At 40.5% G+C, this 16,661-nt stretch overlaps 1 protein-coding gene across 5 annotated transcripts in view; it reads left to right on the top strand.

Annotated features, from left to right (window-relative positions):
• CHEK2 (checkpoint kinase 2) overlaps positions 1-16,661 on the top strand; it is a 38,115-nt gene that overhangs the window by 3,492 nt on the left and 17,962 nt on the right. For 4 of the 5 annotated variants that reach the window (XM_065903905.1, XM_065903904.1, XM_065903907.1 and 1 more), the window contains 5 exons: positions 4,841-4,965; positions 5,084-5,231; positions 7,649-7,739; positions 11,676-11,784; positions 13,586-13,639. In XM_065903905.1, the coding sequence (XP_065759977.1) occupies positions 4,841-4,965; positions 5,084-5,231; positions 7,649-7,739; positions 11,676-11,784; positions 13,586-13,639 (527 nt within the window). Of the gene's footprint in view, positions 1-4,840; positions 4,966-5,083; positions 5,232-7,648; positions 7,740-11,675; positions 11,785-13,585; positions 13,640-16,661 lie in introns of those variants that run through there. The other variant, XM_065903908.1, reaches the window with a different exon arrangement.

The following is a 16,661-nucleotide window of genomic DNA, read 5'->3' on the forward strand; positions in this document are numbered from 1 at the left end:
TAAGCCATATTTTTAAGATAGGCTTAGGGCTGATGTGTGGTGACTGAGACACAGAAGTGTTAAGAGTGAAGTGGGATGTATCTCCTTTATTTTTTTTTTTAATTTTTAAAAATTAAAAAAATTAATTTATTTTGATTGGAGGCTAATTACTTTACAGTATTGTAGTGGTTTCTGCCATACATTGACACGAATCAGCCATGGGTGTACATGTGTTCCCCATCCTGAACCCTCTTCCCCCCTCCCTCCCCATCCCATCCCTCAGGGTCATCCCAGTGCACCAGCCCTGAGCACCCATGTCTCATGCATCGAGCCTGGACTGGTGATCCATTTCACATATGATAATATACATGTTTCAACGCTATTCTCTTAAATCATTCCACCCTCACCTTCTCCCACAGAGTCCAAAAGACTGTTCTTTACATCTGTGTCTGGATGTATCTCCTTTAAAAGGGAGAACTTGATATATGACTTGAGCATCCCTTGGACGACAAGGAGAGCAAACCGTCAGTCCTAAAGGAAATCAATTCTGAATACTCATTGGAAGTCCTGATGAAGCTGAAGCTCCAATACTCTGACCATATGGTGCTAAGAGCAGCTCATTGGAAAAGACCCTGATGCTGGGAAAGGTTGAAGGCAATAGGAGAAGGGGGTGACAGAGGATAAGATGGTTAGGTAGCATCACCAACTCAGTGGGCATGAATTTGAGCAAACTCCAGGAGATACTGGAGGACAGAGGAGCCTGGGGTGCTACAGTCCATGGATCGCACAGAGTTGGACAGGACTTAACAACTGAATAACAATAAAGTAATTGCTGAACAAAGAGAAGCTACTTTATTGTTATTGTTATTGATTCAAACCCTACCTTCTAAATAACTAATAGTTTTAGCTCTTACACTGACCCCTGAGTTGATTTTTGTACTTGGTATGAAGTATTGTCCAAGTTCATCCTTTGTCATGGCAATGCCCAGTTGTCCAAGAACTATTTCTTGAAGAGACTTTTTGAATGGTCGTGATACCTTTATCAAAGATCATGTTGAAGCCATTTGGTGGCCTTTTGAGGGGGAGGGAGGCTCTAAAGAGCTGCTGGTGCCACAGTCCTTTATGTCTCAGCACAGAAAGAATTCAGTGAGAGGCAAAGTGATCGATAAAGCGACTTATTAGAATGGGGCACTTCTGAGCTTTACCAGTGGGGTGGGTGAGAGATGCTGCACTGAGAACTTACTAGCCTGTAGCTTTATGGTAAAAAAAAAATGTGGGCGAGGGGAGAAGACCATGTTTGTTTTTCTTGAGTAGATGTCATGCTTCCATCATCAACTCCTGCAGGTTTAGCAGGGGAGTTTTCTTGTCCCTTCATGGTCAGGCTAGGTCCACAAATTGTTTTTATGTGAGCAGAGAGCATGTCCCAGGGATCATTAACTTACTGAACTCACTGGCCAGGATGTGGGGCTCACACCACCATTGTTTTATTGTTTAGCGGCATGACTTGTGCTTCTGTTACATGGTTTTGTTGCTAAACAAGCTTGCTTGGTTTTGTGGTTAAGCAAACCTGCTTTCTTGAGTAATCATTAACTTAGAGGGGTCTCCCATATTTTTTCTACTTATAATCCTAGCGTGATTAACTATTTAGTCACCTACTTTATCCCTTTGAAAGTGAAGTGAAATAGCTCAGTCGTGTCCGACTCTTTGTGACCCCGTGGACGATAGCCTACCACGCTCCTCCGTCCATGGGATTTTCCAGGCAAGAGTTCTGGAGTGGGTTGCCATTTCCTTCTCCAACTTTATCCCTTTACTTTGTCCTTATCAGTTTGAGCATAAATGTCAGGGTTTAATTCTGGACTTCCAGTCCATTGATCTGTGTGTACATCCTTATGCCAGCACCACAAAGTCTCAATTACTGTAGCTTTGTAGTAAGTTTTTTTTTTTTTTTTGAAAACATGATTATCATTTTTATTTTTATTTAAAAAAAATTTTCCCATTTATCTTTATTAGTTGGAGGTTAATTGCTTTACAATATTGTAGTGGTTTTTGCCACTCATTGACTTGAGTCAACCATGAATTTACATGTGTTTCCCCTTCCCAATCCCCCCTCCCGCCTCCCTCCCCATCCCATCCCTCTGGGTCTTCCCAGTGCACCAGGCCCGAGCACTTGTCTCATGCATCCAACCTGGGCTGGTGATCTGTTTCATCCTTGATAGTATACTTGTTTCAATGCTATTCTCTCAGAACATCCCACCCTCGCCTTCTCCCACAGAGTCTAAAAGTCTGTTCTGTACATCTGTGTTTCTTTTTCTGTTTTGCATATAGGGTTATTGTTACCATCTTTTTAAATTCCATATATGTGTGTTAGTATACTGTATTGGTCTTTATCTTTCTGGCTTACTTCACTCTGTATAGTGGGCTCCAGTTTCATCCATCTCATTAGAACTGATTCAAATGTATTCTTTTTAACGGCTGAGTAATTTTCCATGGTGTATATGTACCACAGCTTCCTTATCCATTCGTCTGCTGATGGGCATCTAGGTTGCTTCCATGTCCTGGCTATTATAAACAGTGCTGCGATGAACATTGGGGTGCACGTGTCTCTTTCAGATCTGGTTTCCTTGGTGTGTATGCCCAGGAGTGGGATTGCTGGGTCATATGGCAGTTCTGTTTCCAGTTTTTTAAGGAATCTCCACACTGTTCTCCATAGTGGCTGTACTAGTTTGCATTCCCACCAACAGTGTAAGAGGGTTCCCTTTTCTCCACACCCTCTCCAGCATTTATTGCTTGTAGACTTTTGGATAGCAGCCATTCTGACTGGCGTGTAATGGTACCTCATTGAGGTTTTGATTTGCATTTCTCTAATAATGAGTGATGTTGAGCATCTTTTCATGTGTTTGTTAGCCATCTGTATGTCTTTGTAGTAAGTTTTGAAATCCAGAGTGAGTTCTGATTTGTTCTCTTTCAAGATTGTTTTGACTACTACGGTTCTTTACTTTTTCATAGGAATTTTAGGATAACTTTGTCACTTCCTGCAAAGAAGGCCTCTGGGGTTATATCTGTAGATCAATTTGGATACTGTTCCCATTGTAACTGTATCAAGTCTTCCAGTCTATGAAAATGAGATATCCTTCATTTATTTAGGTCTTTAGTTTCTTTCAACCATGTTTTGTAGTTTTCAGAATACAAATCTTGCACTTTAGAAACTATATACCTTAGTATTTCTTTTTTTTTTTAAATTCATTTAATTTTGGTTGTGCTGGGTCTTCATTGTTGCACGCAGGCTTTCTCTGGTTGTGACTGGAGGGGGCTAGTCTTGGTTGGGGTGCGTGGACTTCTCATTGCAGTGGCTGCCTTGTTGCAGAATAGAGGCTGTAGGCACACAGGCTTCCGTAGCTGCAGCGCGGGGGCTCGATACCCGGCTCACGGGCTCCAGAACACTGGTGCAGTAGTTGTGGCTCCCGGTGCTTAGTTGATCTACGGCATTTGGGAAGCTCCCAGACCAGGGATTGAACCCTTGACCCCTGCATTGCCAAGCAGATTCTCAACCTCTAGACCACTAGGGAAGCCCCTTTAGTATTTTTTTTTTTAATGTTTACTTCTTTTCATTGTGATAAAATATATATAACATAAAAATTTGCCATTTTAACCATTAAGTATGCAGCTCATTGACCTTCCTTGGTGTCTCAGTGGTAAAGAATATGATGCTTGCTAATGCAGGAGACAGGGTTTTAATCTCTGGGTTGGGAATAGGAATATCCCCTGGAGAAGGAAATGGCCGCCCACTCCAGTATGCTTGCCTGGGAAATCCCATGGACATAGGAGCCTGAGAATTGGACATGACTTAACAATTAAACAACAATAACCAATACGGTTCATTGGCATCAGTACTTTCACAGTGTTGTGCAACCATCACCATTATCTAGTTCCAAAATTTTTTCCTTTGGTAATTTCTCCTTTCCCATCCCTAGCTTTACTGAAACATATGTAACTAACATATATGCTGCTGCTAAGTCACTTTGGTTGTGTCCGACTCTGTGCGACCCCATAGACGGCAGCCCACCAGGCTTCCCCATCCCTGGGATTCTCCAGGCAAGAACACTGGAGTGGGTTGCCATTTCCTTATCCAATGCATGAAAGTGAAAAGTGAAAGTGAAGTCGCTCAGTCGTGTCCGACTCTTAGCGACTCCATGGACTGCAGCCTACCAGGCTCCCCCATCCATGGGATTTTCCAGGCAAGAGTACTGGAGTTAGCAATTGCCTTCTCCATTAACATACATAACATTGTATTTGTGAGTGGTGTAAGATAGGGGTCCAGTTTCATTCTTCTGCATGTGGTTATTCAGTTTTCCCAGCACCATTAATTGAAGAGATTGTTCATTCCCCGTTAAGTTCTTCTGTTAATTTGTAACCTATTTTCTGTATCTTTGAGTTTACCTATTCTAGATATTTCATATAAGTGAAATCATGATTGTCCTCTGTGTCTGGCTTCTTTCACTTAGCATAATGGTTTCAAAGTTCATTCATGCTGTGTCATGATTTTGTGAGCAATCCTTTTTTTTTTAAATTGGAGGATAATTGCTTTACAATGTTGTATTGGTTTCTACCATACAGCAATGTGAATCAGCCATAAGTATACCTATGTTCCCTCCTTGTTGAACCTCCCTCATACCTGCCAACCCATCTCACGCCTCTAGATTGTCCCAGAGCACCTGTTGAGCTCCTTGTGCTATGCAGCAATTCCCCACTAGCTATCTTATTTTACTCATGGTAATGTATGTTTCAATGTTTATCAGCAGTTTTAAAAGGTGTTTGAGACATGAAATTTAACAGCCCTCTGATGTGTGCTTTTGTGTTGCAGATTGTATTAACGACAGCTACTGGTTTGGGAGGGATAGAAACTGTGAATACTGCTTCGATGAGCCCCTGCTGAAAAGCACCGATAAATACCGGACGTACAGCAAGAAGCACTTTCGCATCTTCAGAGTAGGTGTCAAATACCCACACGTTTGGGAAAACTGGTCGTCTAGACATCACGCTCAGCTATCTCCCCACTCTAACGTCCCCCCATTAAAACTTTGAAATAAAATGTTCTCTATTTTAGGAAATGGGTCCTAAAAACTCTTACATCGCATACATAGAAGATCACAGTGGGAATGGAACCTTTGTAAATAGAGAGCTTGTAGGGAAAGGAAGACGCCTTCCTTTGAGTAACAATTCTGAAATTGCACTTTCAGTATGGAGTAATAAAGGTAATATTATCTTTTGGTTACTGGAACTTTCTCCTCCCGTATAAAAGGAAAAATGACACTGTCCTTTGCAGAGTATGGTTTAGGTAAATAAAGTAAGTAGGTTAGCATTCAAGATTCATCTCAATCTTAGCTGTTTTTTTAATTATGAAAAGTTCTATCAGGACATTTTCTAAGGTTGGATTGGTTTGATTAATTTCATTTAAAGCCATATGCTTTAAATAATCATATTGCTTAATTTATCATTCATTAATTGATCCAGTTTTATCACGTCAACCTTAGATATCAATTAATTATTTTAGGCCATTAGTTCATTTCCCTCCCTGCCTTTTTCTCTCCCTTCCTCTTTCTTCCTTTTCTTTGTTCCTTTTAGACCTTAATTTCTGTATATATTTATTGAGCTATTATATATAGCCTGGCATTAGGCTATGGGTTTTCCTGTAAGAATCTCAGTTTAGACCTTCCACCTTAAATACAACATGGTTATCCTCTGAAAGTGGAGATGTTTATCATCACCATCGGGTAGCATTTTATAAGCAGCTGTTCCTAAAACTTCATGAATATCACATCTGAAATGAACAGTTGTCATTCAGTGGGGATAAAAAAAAAACAACCTACAGAATTAAACATAGCTCACAGTGATCTTAAAACCTTGGACAAGAGCAATACTCTTGTTTCTTTAATTTGAGAAAACCTCACAGATCTTCCCAAAACTCGAGGGTTGAGTGATGTGAAATAGTATCTGTTTGTGTGGGTGACACCTTAAAAATACAGATTCCCAGAGGCGCTGTCCCTCAGAGCCTGATTCACTGGCTCCAGGGGTGTTAAAAATCCTTCCCAGGTGGTTCTCCTGCAGCCAGTCTTCAGGCCACCATCTCGGGATTATGGCTATTCTGGCCATCCTGGTGTACATTTTATGATTGCCTTAGTTTTCTCTGTTTTCTACTTTGTTTCCTATCTGATAATTACGGTCAGGGGAGCTTGCACAGGTTTTTGTTGTTTTGAAAGCACCCAGTTGAGGGGGCAACTGGACGCTGAAATGTGGCCTGTCCTCTACTTGACAAGTGGCGTGCCATCCTTTCATAACTGTTCTATCTAAAGGGCACCTTTTCTACTTTGAACAGAGGTGTTATGTGGTCTGAAGCTGGCCTTGATTGAAATGGATGAAACTGTTACTCTGCAGACCGCATTTGGCCTGTTGATATTTTATTAGGCCTTGGCTGATGTGTGTGCTTTAATGTGAAAATCCAGATTTCTTTGAAAAGATGGGATATCTGGCCACACTTGAGCCTATTGTCCCTTAATTCGAGGATCTGCAGGCTGCTAAGTAGAGATTGCCTTGTTTAGATGGGTGATGTGTTTTTCTGTTCAAGTCTCCATTCACTGCTCTACATCTTACACTCATCCCAACCTTACCTGTTTGCATGACCGGCTGGCTTCTGTAAGCAACTGAGTTTGCAGCCTTTGAAGTTGACCTTGATACATGGGAAAAATACATCTCAGAGCCCCTCAGATCCACTGATCTCAGGTGTCATTATAACATCTAGGTTCATAAATATCCACAGAGAGGAACGGTTGTATCCTCGGTGGCCAGCAGGTCTCATTCATTAGGCAGGTGTCTGCCTGCTCGGGACCAGCCTGGATTGAAATGTGCTGAGCTGGTTCAGATTTCTGCCTGACACTGGTTCTCTAGGTTATTCCAGGGCGGTTAAGACCTGTCAGCTGAAATCTGAGAAACTCAAGGGTGTTCACAAATTTCACTCTTTCCTGATATTATAGGCCGTTGCAAATGTATCATTTTGTAGAATTGCACTGTTTGATAACTGATTGCAGGTTTGGACCAGTGGATGGTTAAATTATGAAATGAGCAGTTTTTTTTGGTATTCTTTCTCTGAGATATAGGCCAAATAGTCAAGAAATAAAAGGAGGTTTGGGGGGAAAGTGTTATTTAATTTTACAAGTAAGTTCAGGATGGTTTGTGCTGTAAAATACCAGCTAGGTAAAGGTAGAAATGACTGAGAGATGATAATATTAGTGATGGTGACCTCTGGCTTTATTTTTATCTGGATATTTACTTGCCTTGAATATATTTTCTAGATTTAAACTATTTGGCATTTGGTTCTGGGCCCAACTGATAACTGTTCTGGGGTCAGTGAATAAGCACAGTATTTACATATGAGTTCCTTGTGTAGTGAGAAGGATACTGTGTGTTTCCATTCTGGGAATGAAACTTGTTGCCATCATTTTCAAGGGTTTCATGGTATCCGTTAGCCTAGCTAATGGTTTCTTTGGGGTTAGATGTTAAATGGAACTAAGCATGATTGTCTTATATTCCATATGTTTACTAAGTTATACGACCATTCATCTTCTGTTTATCAAATTGATTAATGAGACCTATCTCTGCCATTTTTTCCCCTTAGTTTTTGTATTTTTTGATCTGACTGTAGATGATCAGTCAGTGTATCCTAAGGAATTAAGAGACGAATACATCATGTCAAAAACTCTTGGAAGGTAACTTTTTTGTTTTCTTATGGAACTTGCACTTAATTTCTTTCTAGACATTTGTCACTGGTTAGCTTTTTGTTCCTGATTTTATAGCATTTGTTATGTATAGAAAATATTTTAGGGTACCTATTTGTGATAGGTATGTTACTGATTTTATTTGATAATTTTCAGTTGAACAATTTTTCTTTTTAAAAGCAATTTTATTGAGATATAATTTTTATGTCATATAATTTATCCATTTAAAAGTGTACAATTCATTGGTTTTTCATATATTCACAGAACTCTGAAGCCTTTACTACAATCAATTTTAGAACATTTTCATTACCTTCCATAAAGAAACATTTATTGCATTTCTGCATTCTTCAGAATTGTGACATCTTGGGAAGAGAAATGAAGCTGACCATTGAATAGGGCAAAGTTCTCAAAAACCTTTTGGTCTCAGGATCCCTTACACTCCTAAAAATTACTGAAGACCTCAAAGAGCTTTTGTTCCTGTGACTTAGATTTTGAAATTTACTGTGTTAGAACTTAAAATTGTTCCTGTCGTTCAGTCGCTGAGTCGTGTCCGACTCTTTGCAACCCCACAGCCCGTAGCCCGCCAGGCTCCTTGGCGCATGGGATTTCCCAGGGAAGAATACTGGAGTGGGTTGCCATTTCCTTCTTCAGGGGATCTTCCCGACCCAGGGATCGAAACCATGTCTCCTGCATTGGCAGGCGGATTTTTTACCACTGAGCCACCAGGGAAGCCCAGAAATTAAAATGGAGACAGGTTACTAATATTTGTTAGTTCATTAAAAAATAGTCACTTATGTTAAGATGAATAACATTTTTTTTAAATGAAAAATAATTATTTTAGAAAAATTAGTGAGGAGAGGGAGAGCTTCCCATTTTTACAGATCTGTTTCACATCTGGCTTACTAGATGGTGGCTGGAGCCTGATACTTGCTTTTTCACTTGTGTTCTTTTGTGATACTGCATACCATATAGCCTCTGGAAAACTGTACACCCATGAGAGAATGAGAGAGAAAAAGGCAAATAATGTCTCCGTGTCATTCTATAGCTAGTACTGACTTTGTGGGCATTCTGAATGGATCTTAGGGCCCTTTGGGGGTTGCCCGTCAAGAACCACTTCCTTAGGGAAGGTGTTCAGGACACCTTTACCATGGTACCCGATGTCCTTCACCCTCCCAACCCTCCCTTGTCCCCGACAGACTTTCTATTTGTTGATATTTTTGGAAACACGGAAGTAGAAAATACGAGGTGATAATCACTCACGTTCCTGCCACAGAGAATAAAGCACAGTGTACTCTTTATGATCATCTGTGAGAGATATTTTAGTTTGTGAACATTAAATTCAGTAGCTCATTGCGTTTCCATATTTGGCATTGACTGCTTGGAAGCTCACAGCCAAATTTGTGTCAACCCTAAAGAAATGTCTGGGACTCTTGCTTTTTTCTAAGGGAGGATTCAACACAAATTTTCTAGGTTTTAGCAAGGGACAGAAATGAGCCAGGTAACAAAAGAAATTTACTGGCTCTTGTAACTGGGGAATACAGGGGCACAGTTGACTTCTGGTATGACTGGACCTTTAGGGCTTTATTTCACTCTTGAATTTTAATTATCTATTTGGTTTTATGTGGCTCAATCTGAGGGTTACTGAAGTGTTACCAGGGCTTTTTCCTCCATCTCTTGATTCCCCTATTCTTTGCTGTTCTCCCGTAGAATAACTTTCTCCGGGTGTCAGGAAAAATGTCTTCCAGGAGTCTCACATTTCATATTTTCTTTTTTCTAGAAACTACAGTGTAGAGAATTGTTTCTCTCCCAACATCAGCATTTGATTCCAAAGAAATCCCTAATTGGCTCAATTTTGTGTGTACATCCACCCCAAAGTCCCAGGAGTGGGTGTTGTACTACTATAGATACTCTGCTAGACTCAGCGAAGTTTTCTCAGGCAAAAGGTGACTGTTACCGTAGCAGAAGGGGAATTAGAAAGTGTTTTGAGTAGATTTTTAAAAATCATAGTTACATGGGACTTTATCTCATACCATATATTCATTAACTCAGAATGAAACAAAAAACTAAATGTAAGAGGTTTACCTATACAGCTGTAAAAGGAAAACATGGAGACAACTCTTTATGATCATAGAGTTGGCAGTGGTTTCTCAAATGGCACTAAAAATGCAAGCAGCAAGAGAAAAAATAGAAAAACCAGACTTCGTCAAATTTTAAAACTTTTGCATGTCAGAAGACACTGTCAGGAGAGTGAAACCCATATGAAATGAGAATTATTTGCAAGTGACATATCTGATAAGGACCCAATATCCAGAATAGGTAAAGAACTCTTACAATTCAACAACAAAAAGAGAACCCAATTTAAAAATGGGCAAGATATTTAAATAGACATTTCTCCAAAAGAAGATATAGAAATGACCAAAAATCACTTGAGAAGATAGCATCATTAGTCATTAGGCAAGTGTAAATCAAAATCACAGTGAGATGCCACTTCAAACCCACTAGGATGACCATAGTAAAGAAACAGAAAATGACAAGCGTTTGTGAGGATGCAGAGAAATTAGAACCGTTATGCCCTGCTGTTGGGAATATACAATGGTACAGCCACTGTGGGAAATAGTTTGATGTTGTCTCAAAAAGTTAAACATAGAATTACCATATGACCCAGCAGTTCCCCTTGTAGGTATATACCCCCCAGATTGAAAACAGATGTTCAACAAAATCTTGTGCATGAATGTTCCATTGCAGCTCTGTTCACAATAGCGAGAAGTTGGGAACAACCTGTATCCATCAACAAGAGAATGGATAAACAAAATGTGATGTATCCATAGAACAGGCTACTATTTAGCTATAAAAAGGAATGAAATACTAATGCATGCATGGATGAACATGCTGATGAACATACTTATATAGCACGGATGAACTTTCAAAACAAGCTAAGTAAAAGAAGTTGGAAAAAAGACCACATACTGTATGAATCTACTAGTGGGAGATACTCTGAGCAGGCAAATCTTTACAGAAAGAAATAGAAGTTGCCAGGGGCTAGGGGCAGGAAAAAGGGAGAGTGACCACTGAGTGGGGATGGGATTTCCATTTGTGCTGCTGAGAAAGTTCTGGAACTTGATAGAGATGATGGTTGTACAACATTGTGGATGTGCTTAATGCCACTGAATTGTACACTTTAAAATGATTACAATGGCAAATTTTATGTATATACACAATACATAAAAAAAGATGTCTCGGCAACCCCCTCACCCCATCCCCAAACCCTCAGTGGTTATAAAAATCTACTTCAGGTAGGTAATGAGGGCTTGATAACTTGATTAACTGTACTGAGTGCCATCCTGGGTAGCGGTCCTGCATTTTAACATCAGCGTCCCAATTAATTGTGAATCTTCAGGAGCTTGCTGCAAGTAGGTTCCTGGTGTACTATTGGTTTCTTAGTGATTTTATTTACAGTGCAATTCATGGCATCAACTGCTTATGCACTTCCTTTGAAGACAGAGAATAAGAAAGAGAAATGGATGAGTGGAAGTAATTTATTTGCAGATGCTGTTTACTATTCCTTGTTGCAGGCACTCATTTTAAACTAGGACTTGGTTGTGTATTTGATCTTTCTCTGGCCTCTGGGAGAAGTCATTTCTCTCTGATTTATTTTTAGTGTCTTTCTGAGCATTTCACAATCTGGAGGGACAGTAAGACTTAAGTCTATATTGCTCAGCTCAAAAAGTGGAATTTGGAGCTGACTCACTGTTGCTGGATGGTCCCTGTTCCCTTATGCCCTTGACATCTTACCCTGGTGAGGTTTCTGTAAACAGAGACAATGGACTGTCTTTAACTTGAAATAGCTCAGGCCAGTTCAAGAGTGGTGGGTCTCAGGATTAAAAACACTGTGACAGTCAATCACTTTCTACATTTTTTCCCTGTTAGCGGTGCCTGTGGTGAGGTGAAGCTAGCTTTCGAGAGGAAGACATGTAAGAAAGTGGCCATAAAGATCATTAGCAAGAGGAAGTTTGCTATCAGCTCCGAGAGAGAGGCAGTAAGTACCTGCGTTGGTGGCTGCTTGGCCCCATCGTAAAGAATGTACTGCTCAGAAGAACTTTGGAAAATTTCGGGTATACTGGACTAACCTAAACACTTACAGATAATTTGTCTCCCAAAATATTTGGTTGTATATAATAATACACATGGCAGGAACTTTTTTTTTCTTTCCAAGTTGTTACAAAATTGTTTTTACAATAAATGAAAGGAAATTAGGGGGAAAAAAAATCCCGTTGTATCCCCGCCGCTGGAACCCACAGCTGTTTTCAGTTTTCCCTTTCCTTCTAGTCTTTGTTCCTGTGAATTCATGTTTCTAGATGGCTGAGATCGTATTGTATACAGTTTTGTATTCTGCTTTTCCACATAAGCATTAATGCGTAAACTTTTCCTTACTATATCCTTTTGGATGATTGAGTCTCTGTTTCACCAACTTTATCACACTTTATCCATTTCTCTGCTTGATCATTTAGATCATTTAAGTCATTTAGATAATTTCTATTTCTTTGTTCTTCCTGATAATGTGGCAATGAATACCTCCAAGTTTATAGATTTTAAAAGATCTTAATTAAATTATATGGTCCCTTTATATGGTAACCATTCACTTTTTACATTTCCTGTAATACACACTTACTGCATTGGTGGAGTGGACAAACGTTTTGGTTTTTCAACATATGACCCTACAAAGTAATATAAAACGTGTCCTCTAGTCACGTTTTCCTTTGTGGCCAGCTGTTTCTGGCTATTATGCTTTACATTCCTTAAAGATCGATTTTTTTTTTTTTTTTTGGTCCCTAGACAATGCCATTCTCACATAGCAAGAGGAATTTCCTTTCAGTGTTCACTTTGTTATAGATCTTTCCCCTGTGATTCTGGGTTTGTTTTCCATTTTGGGGGGAAGAAAATAACCTACTAGATTCTTAATGACTTGGAGCACAATTTTATGTTTTAATTTCATCTTTCAAATCCTATCAGATTCTTTAGAGCTCTTTATCACCAGAGTATACTGGGCCTTGGTAATGAGTTTACCGGCTTACAGGAAGAGGCCAGCTTTTAAAATTAAACATCTGGCTTTCTTCGCTGAAGTCCATTTTACATAAATATGTAATTCTATATCCTCTTTGCTTGTAGAGGGTGTAGCCCATGAGGTTGAGTAACTCGAGTCATTCTTCTGGAATTGTAACGGAGAGCGACTTTTCTACCCTGAAGCTTCCTCTTCCCTGTAGAGTCTCAGTAAATATCTCGGCTTACATTTGAAATTGGAACCTGGCTCTGCTCAATTATGAGAAATGTGACTTTACGTTTTCTTTACACAGTTTAATTGAATACCTTCTTCTTTTTGGTTTTTGCTTGTTGTATTACTTTTACAAATGTAAACAGTTCCTCAGTTTGATGAGACAAGCAGAGCTTACCAGGTCAATGTAAGAACAGTGGGAACACATTTGTTTCTGGCTGTGGGAACTGCAGCACGTGGCTTCCTTTCTTGGAGCCTTGTTCCATCTGTAAAATGGGAATACTTTCAGAGCCCCGTTCACTTGGATTATGGGGCTTACATGAGACGGCCCTTTTAGATAAAGAGTTTGGCATAGAGCCTAGTTACTTACTGAATGGCTTATTGTTTACCAAGCATTTTGCAAAGTGATTTTAGGTAAGTTTTTGTGTAATTCATCCTTGATTTCTCTGTAAGAACAGTGCTGAGTTTGGAACTCAGGCAGCCTTTACTCAACTAAGTTTAACTGTAAACATTTTCTGAATATTGGCTCTTATTATCATTAATAAACTCTAATGTTATTATATTAAAGGATCCGGCACTCAATGTTGAAACAGAAATAGAAATTTTGAAGAAATTAAATCATGTAAGTACTACTGTAAAAAAATGACTCATACTTAAATTCTTTTATCTCAAAAAATGGGGAGAGTGCAAAGCACTTCAGTGTAATAAAACCAGTATTAACCTGGGTTCCTTACTTGTGTATATGCACGTGTGTGTATACATACATGCATGGTATTAGCTGTTCAGCTGGGAAGAGCTTTACCCTAAAATTTTGAAAGGACAATACTGTAAAAAGATTTAATTATTAATTATGTTGTTTTTCCACTGAGTTAGTTCTGGACCAAAAGACATAGTAAATCTGCTAAATACTATCATAGGGACTTGATCAGCTGATTATATTTGGGGAGACGGTGCTCTTGGTACATTAATTATACCTGAATTTCATACCTCTTAAGTACCTTTAGGAGGTGCTGATTTCCATTCACCTTGGTTGGAATAAATCAAATATATCCAAGAGTACCCAGTAAGTATGACAACATCCTAAGTGTTTGAATGGTGTCTCTGGCCCCACTGAGTATCAAAGGTCCTGTCTTTTTTGTGCAGTCATGACCTTGTCTCAGTGGAAAGAGTCTAAAGATGTGAGAAGAGAAAGTTAGATGAATGGGACTCCTCCCATCTTCCTTTTTCTTCTTTCTGTTTTTCTTCATTAATTTGTGGGCCCCCATGTAGTCGTGAGCTAGGTAGGGCACCAGAGTTAAACTTGAAATAAGACCTCCAGTCTTCTAGCCGAGAATTATCTCAGCCATCCTCAGCCTTTTTGGCATCAGGAACTGGTTTCATGAAAGGCTATTTTCTCGCGGACCCGGGGTGAGTGGAGGATGGTTTCAGGATGATTCGAGTGCATTGCATTTATTGTGTTCCTTATATTTCTATTATTATTACATTGTGATATGTAATGAAATCATGATACAGCTCACCATAATACAGAACCAGTGGGCGGTCATTCGATTGATGGGGAGCAGCCGTAAGGACAAGTGAAACTGCTCCTTTGCCCACTGCTCAGCTCCTGCCATGTGGCCCAGTTCCCATGGGTTGGGGACCCCTGGATTGTCTGATTCTGGTTCTTAACCTCCAAACTACAAAAGGTTTCTTCTCCCTTCTCTGACCTGGTCAGATCCTCCTAATGACAAATAGAAACTAAGAACAACATCACATGGATGCAGTAATTCAGTAGGTTCCTTTAGAATTTGTGGTGGATCTGAAGACCCATGAGAGTGTGAGTGGCTAAACTTCCTGCTTGGCTTTCTTCTAATGCCTTGCAACTTCTACCTCTCCCCTGCCTTTGCCTCCTTTTTTTCCATGGGATCTGGAATGTTGTTAAAGAGAGGAACCCTCTAATTTTCCAGGGTGGGGTTGCTTCAAACATCCCCCAAAGATAAACACTTAGAATCCTCAGAGAATTTTCTCTGATGTCAGAAGATCACCAAACATAACATTTATACAAATCCAATGTCTGCTGCAGAAGAGAGGAATTTAAAACTCTAAAAAGGATCCTTGGAGATTTTTGTTGGCAATTTATAAGGGCACTTGGGAGTCCTTGGAAGCAGAGATGGGCACATGAGTGAGTGCATTTGGATATTTGGGGACAGTGAGTAGAGCCTAGTATAAGGCCCAATAGACCCTGGCCTTTGGAGTCAGGCCCTGATTTACCAATTGTCAAATGTTTATGGTGCCAGCCTGTTTTCTAGGCCCCAGGCAGTCAGCACAGATAGACTTGGCCATCTCTCCTCTTATATGGCTTTAGTCTAGTGGGGAAGCAGACCTAGGTTCCCATCCCTTGTTCTGAGCAGGTCATTTCACTTTGCAGAGCTTCTGCTTCCTTGTCTGTCCCTGGAGATCATAGGATACTTAACCTCAAAGGTCAATGAGTCTTGAATATATGCTTCTAAAGCTTTCAGGACTTCCCAGCTGGCTCAGTGGTAAAGAATCTGCCTGCAGTGCAGGACACGCTGGAGAACCAGGTTCAACCCCTGGGTCGGGAAGATCCCCTGGAGAAGGGAAATGGCAACCCACTCCAGTATTCTTGTCTGGAGAATCCCATGGACAGAGGAGCCTGGTGAGCTACGGACCATAGAGTTGCAAAGAGTCGGACATGACTGAGCGGCCGAGCACGCAGACAAAGCTCTCTGCACAGGAAACACACGTGGGGCATGGCAGCGATCTGCAGTTCCCTACCCTCCGCCCTGTAGGGCCTAAGTGGAGGGTCTGGGTGCGTGGCCTCTGGCTTCTGAGAGACACTTTCAGCTGTGACAGCTGCAGCCTGTGACCCGAGAGCTGGGGGGGGCTGGAGACAGTCTGGTGGCGGCTCTGCATGCTCTGTCGGCTGCTGGCCGCCCCCCGGCCCCGCCCCGTTCCCAGAGTGGCACTGGCCAAACAGACCAGGCAGTTTCCAGTCCTCCCTCTCCCGTTCCTTTTCCAGGTCTGTCTTTTCTTCTGCCTTTCCTTTCATTTAGTTATGGACTTCCCTGGCGGTCCAGTGGTTAAGACGCTGAGCTTCCAGTGCTAGGGGATGAGGGTTCGATCTCTGGTCAGGAAACTAAGATCCTTTTGCCTCGCGGCCAAAAGAAAAAGATGTCACAGGTGTATATTCTGGAGTCAGATAATGCTAAAAGGTTTATAAACAGCAGCTTTACTTCCTTCCTAATCGCCTTCCCTGCATTTAAAATTTTTTTTCAGCTTTTTTTAAAGACGAATGTACCTCCGTTATTTCTACATGATTTATTAATGCATAAGCCGCTGTCTCTTGGCTTATCAACAATAATAGCTTGTTGTCTTTCTGTTACAAGAGAATTTTAGCTCTCCTTTTTCATTTATTTTTATTTCCGGCCACGTGGCATGTAGGATCTTAGTTCCCCAACCAGGGATCAAACCCTCATCCCCAAAGTGCGAAGTCTTAACCACTGGACTGCCAGGAAGGTCCCTCAGCTCTCTTTTGTGTTCCTCTTAATGTAATGCTGCCGTGCATATTTAATGTTTCCATCATCGTGACAATAACAGGTGATCCTGCAGAGCCAAGTATACAATGATCACAGGTAAGGAGAGGT

Source organism: Muntiacus reevesi, chromosome 13 (assembly GCF_963930625.1).
Source record: "Muntiacus reevesi chromosome 13, mMunRee1.1, whole genome shotgun sequence".
NCBI classification, from domain to species: Eukaryota; Metazoa; Chordata; class Mammalia; order Artiodactyla; family Cervidae; genus Muntiacus; species Muntiacus reevesi.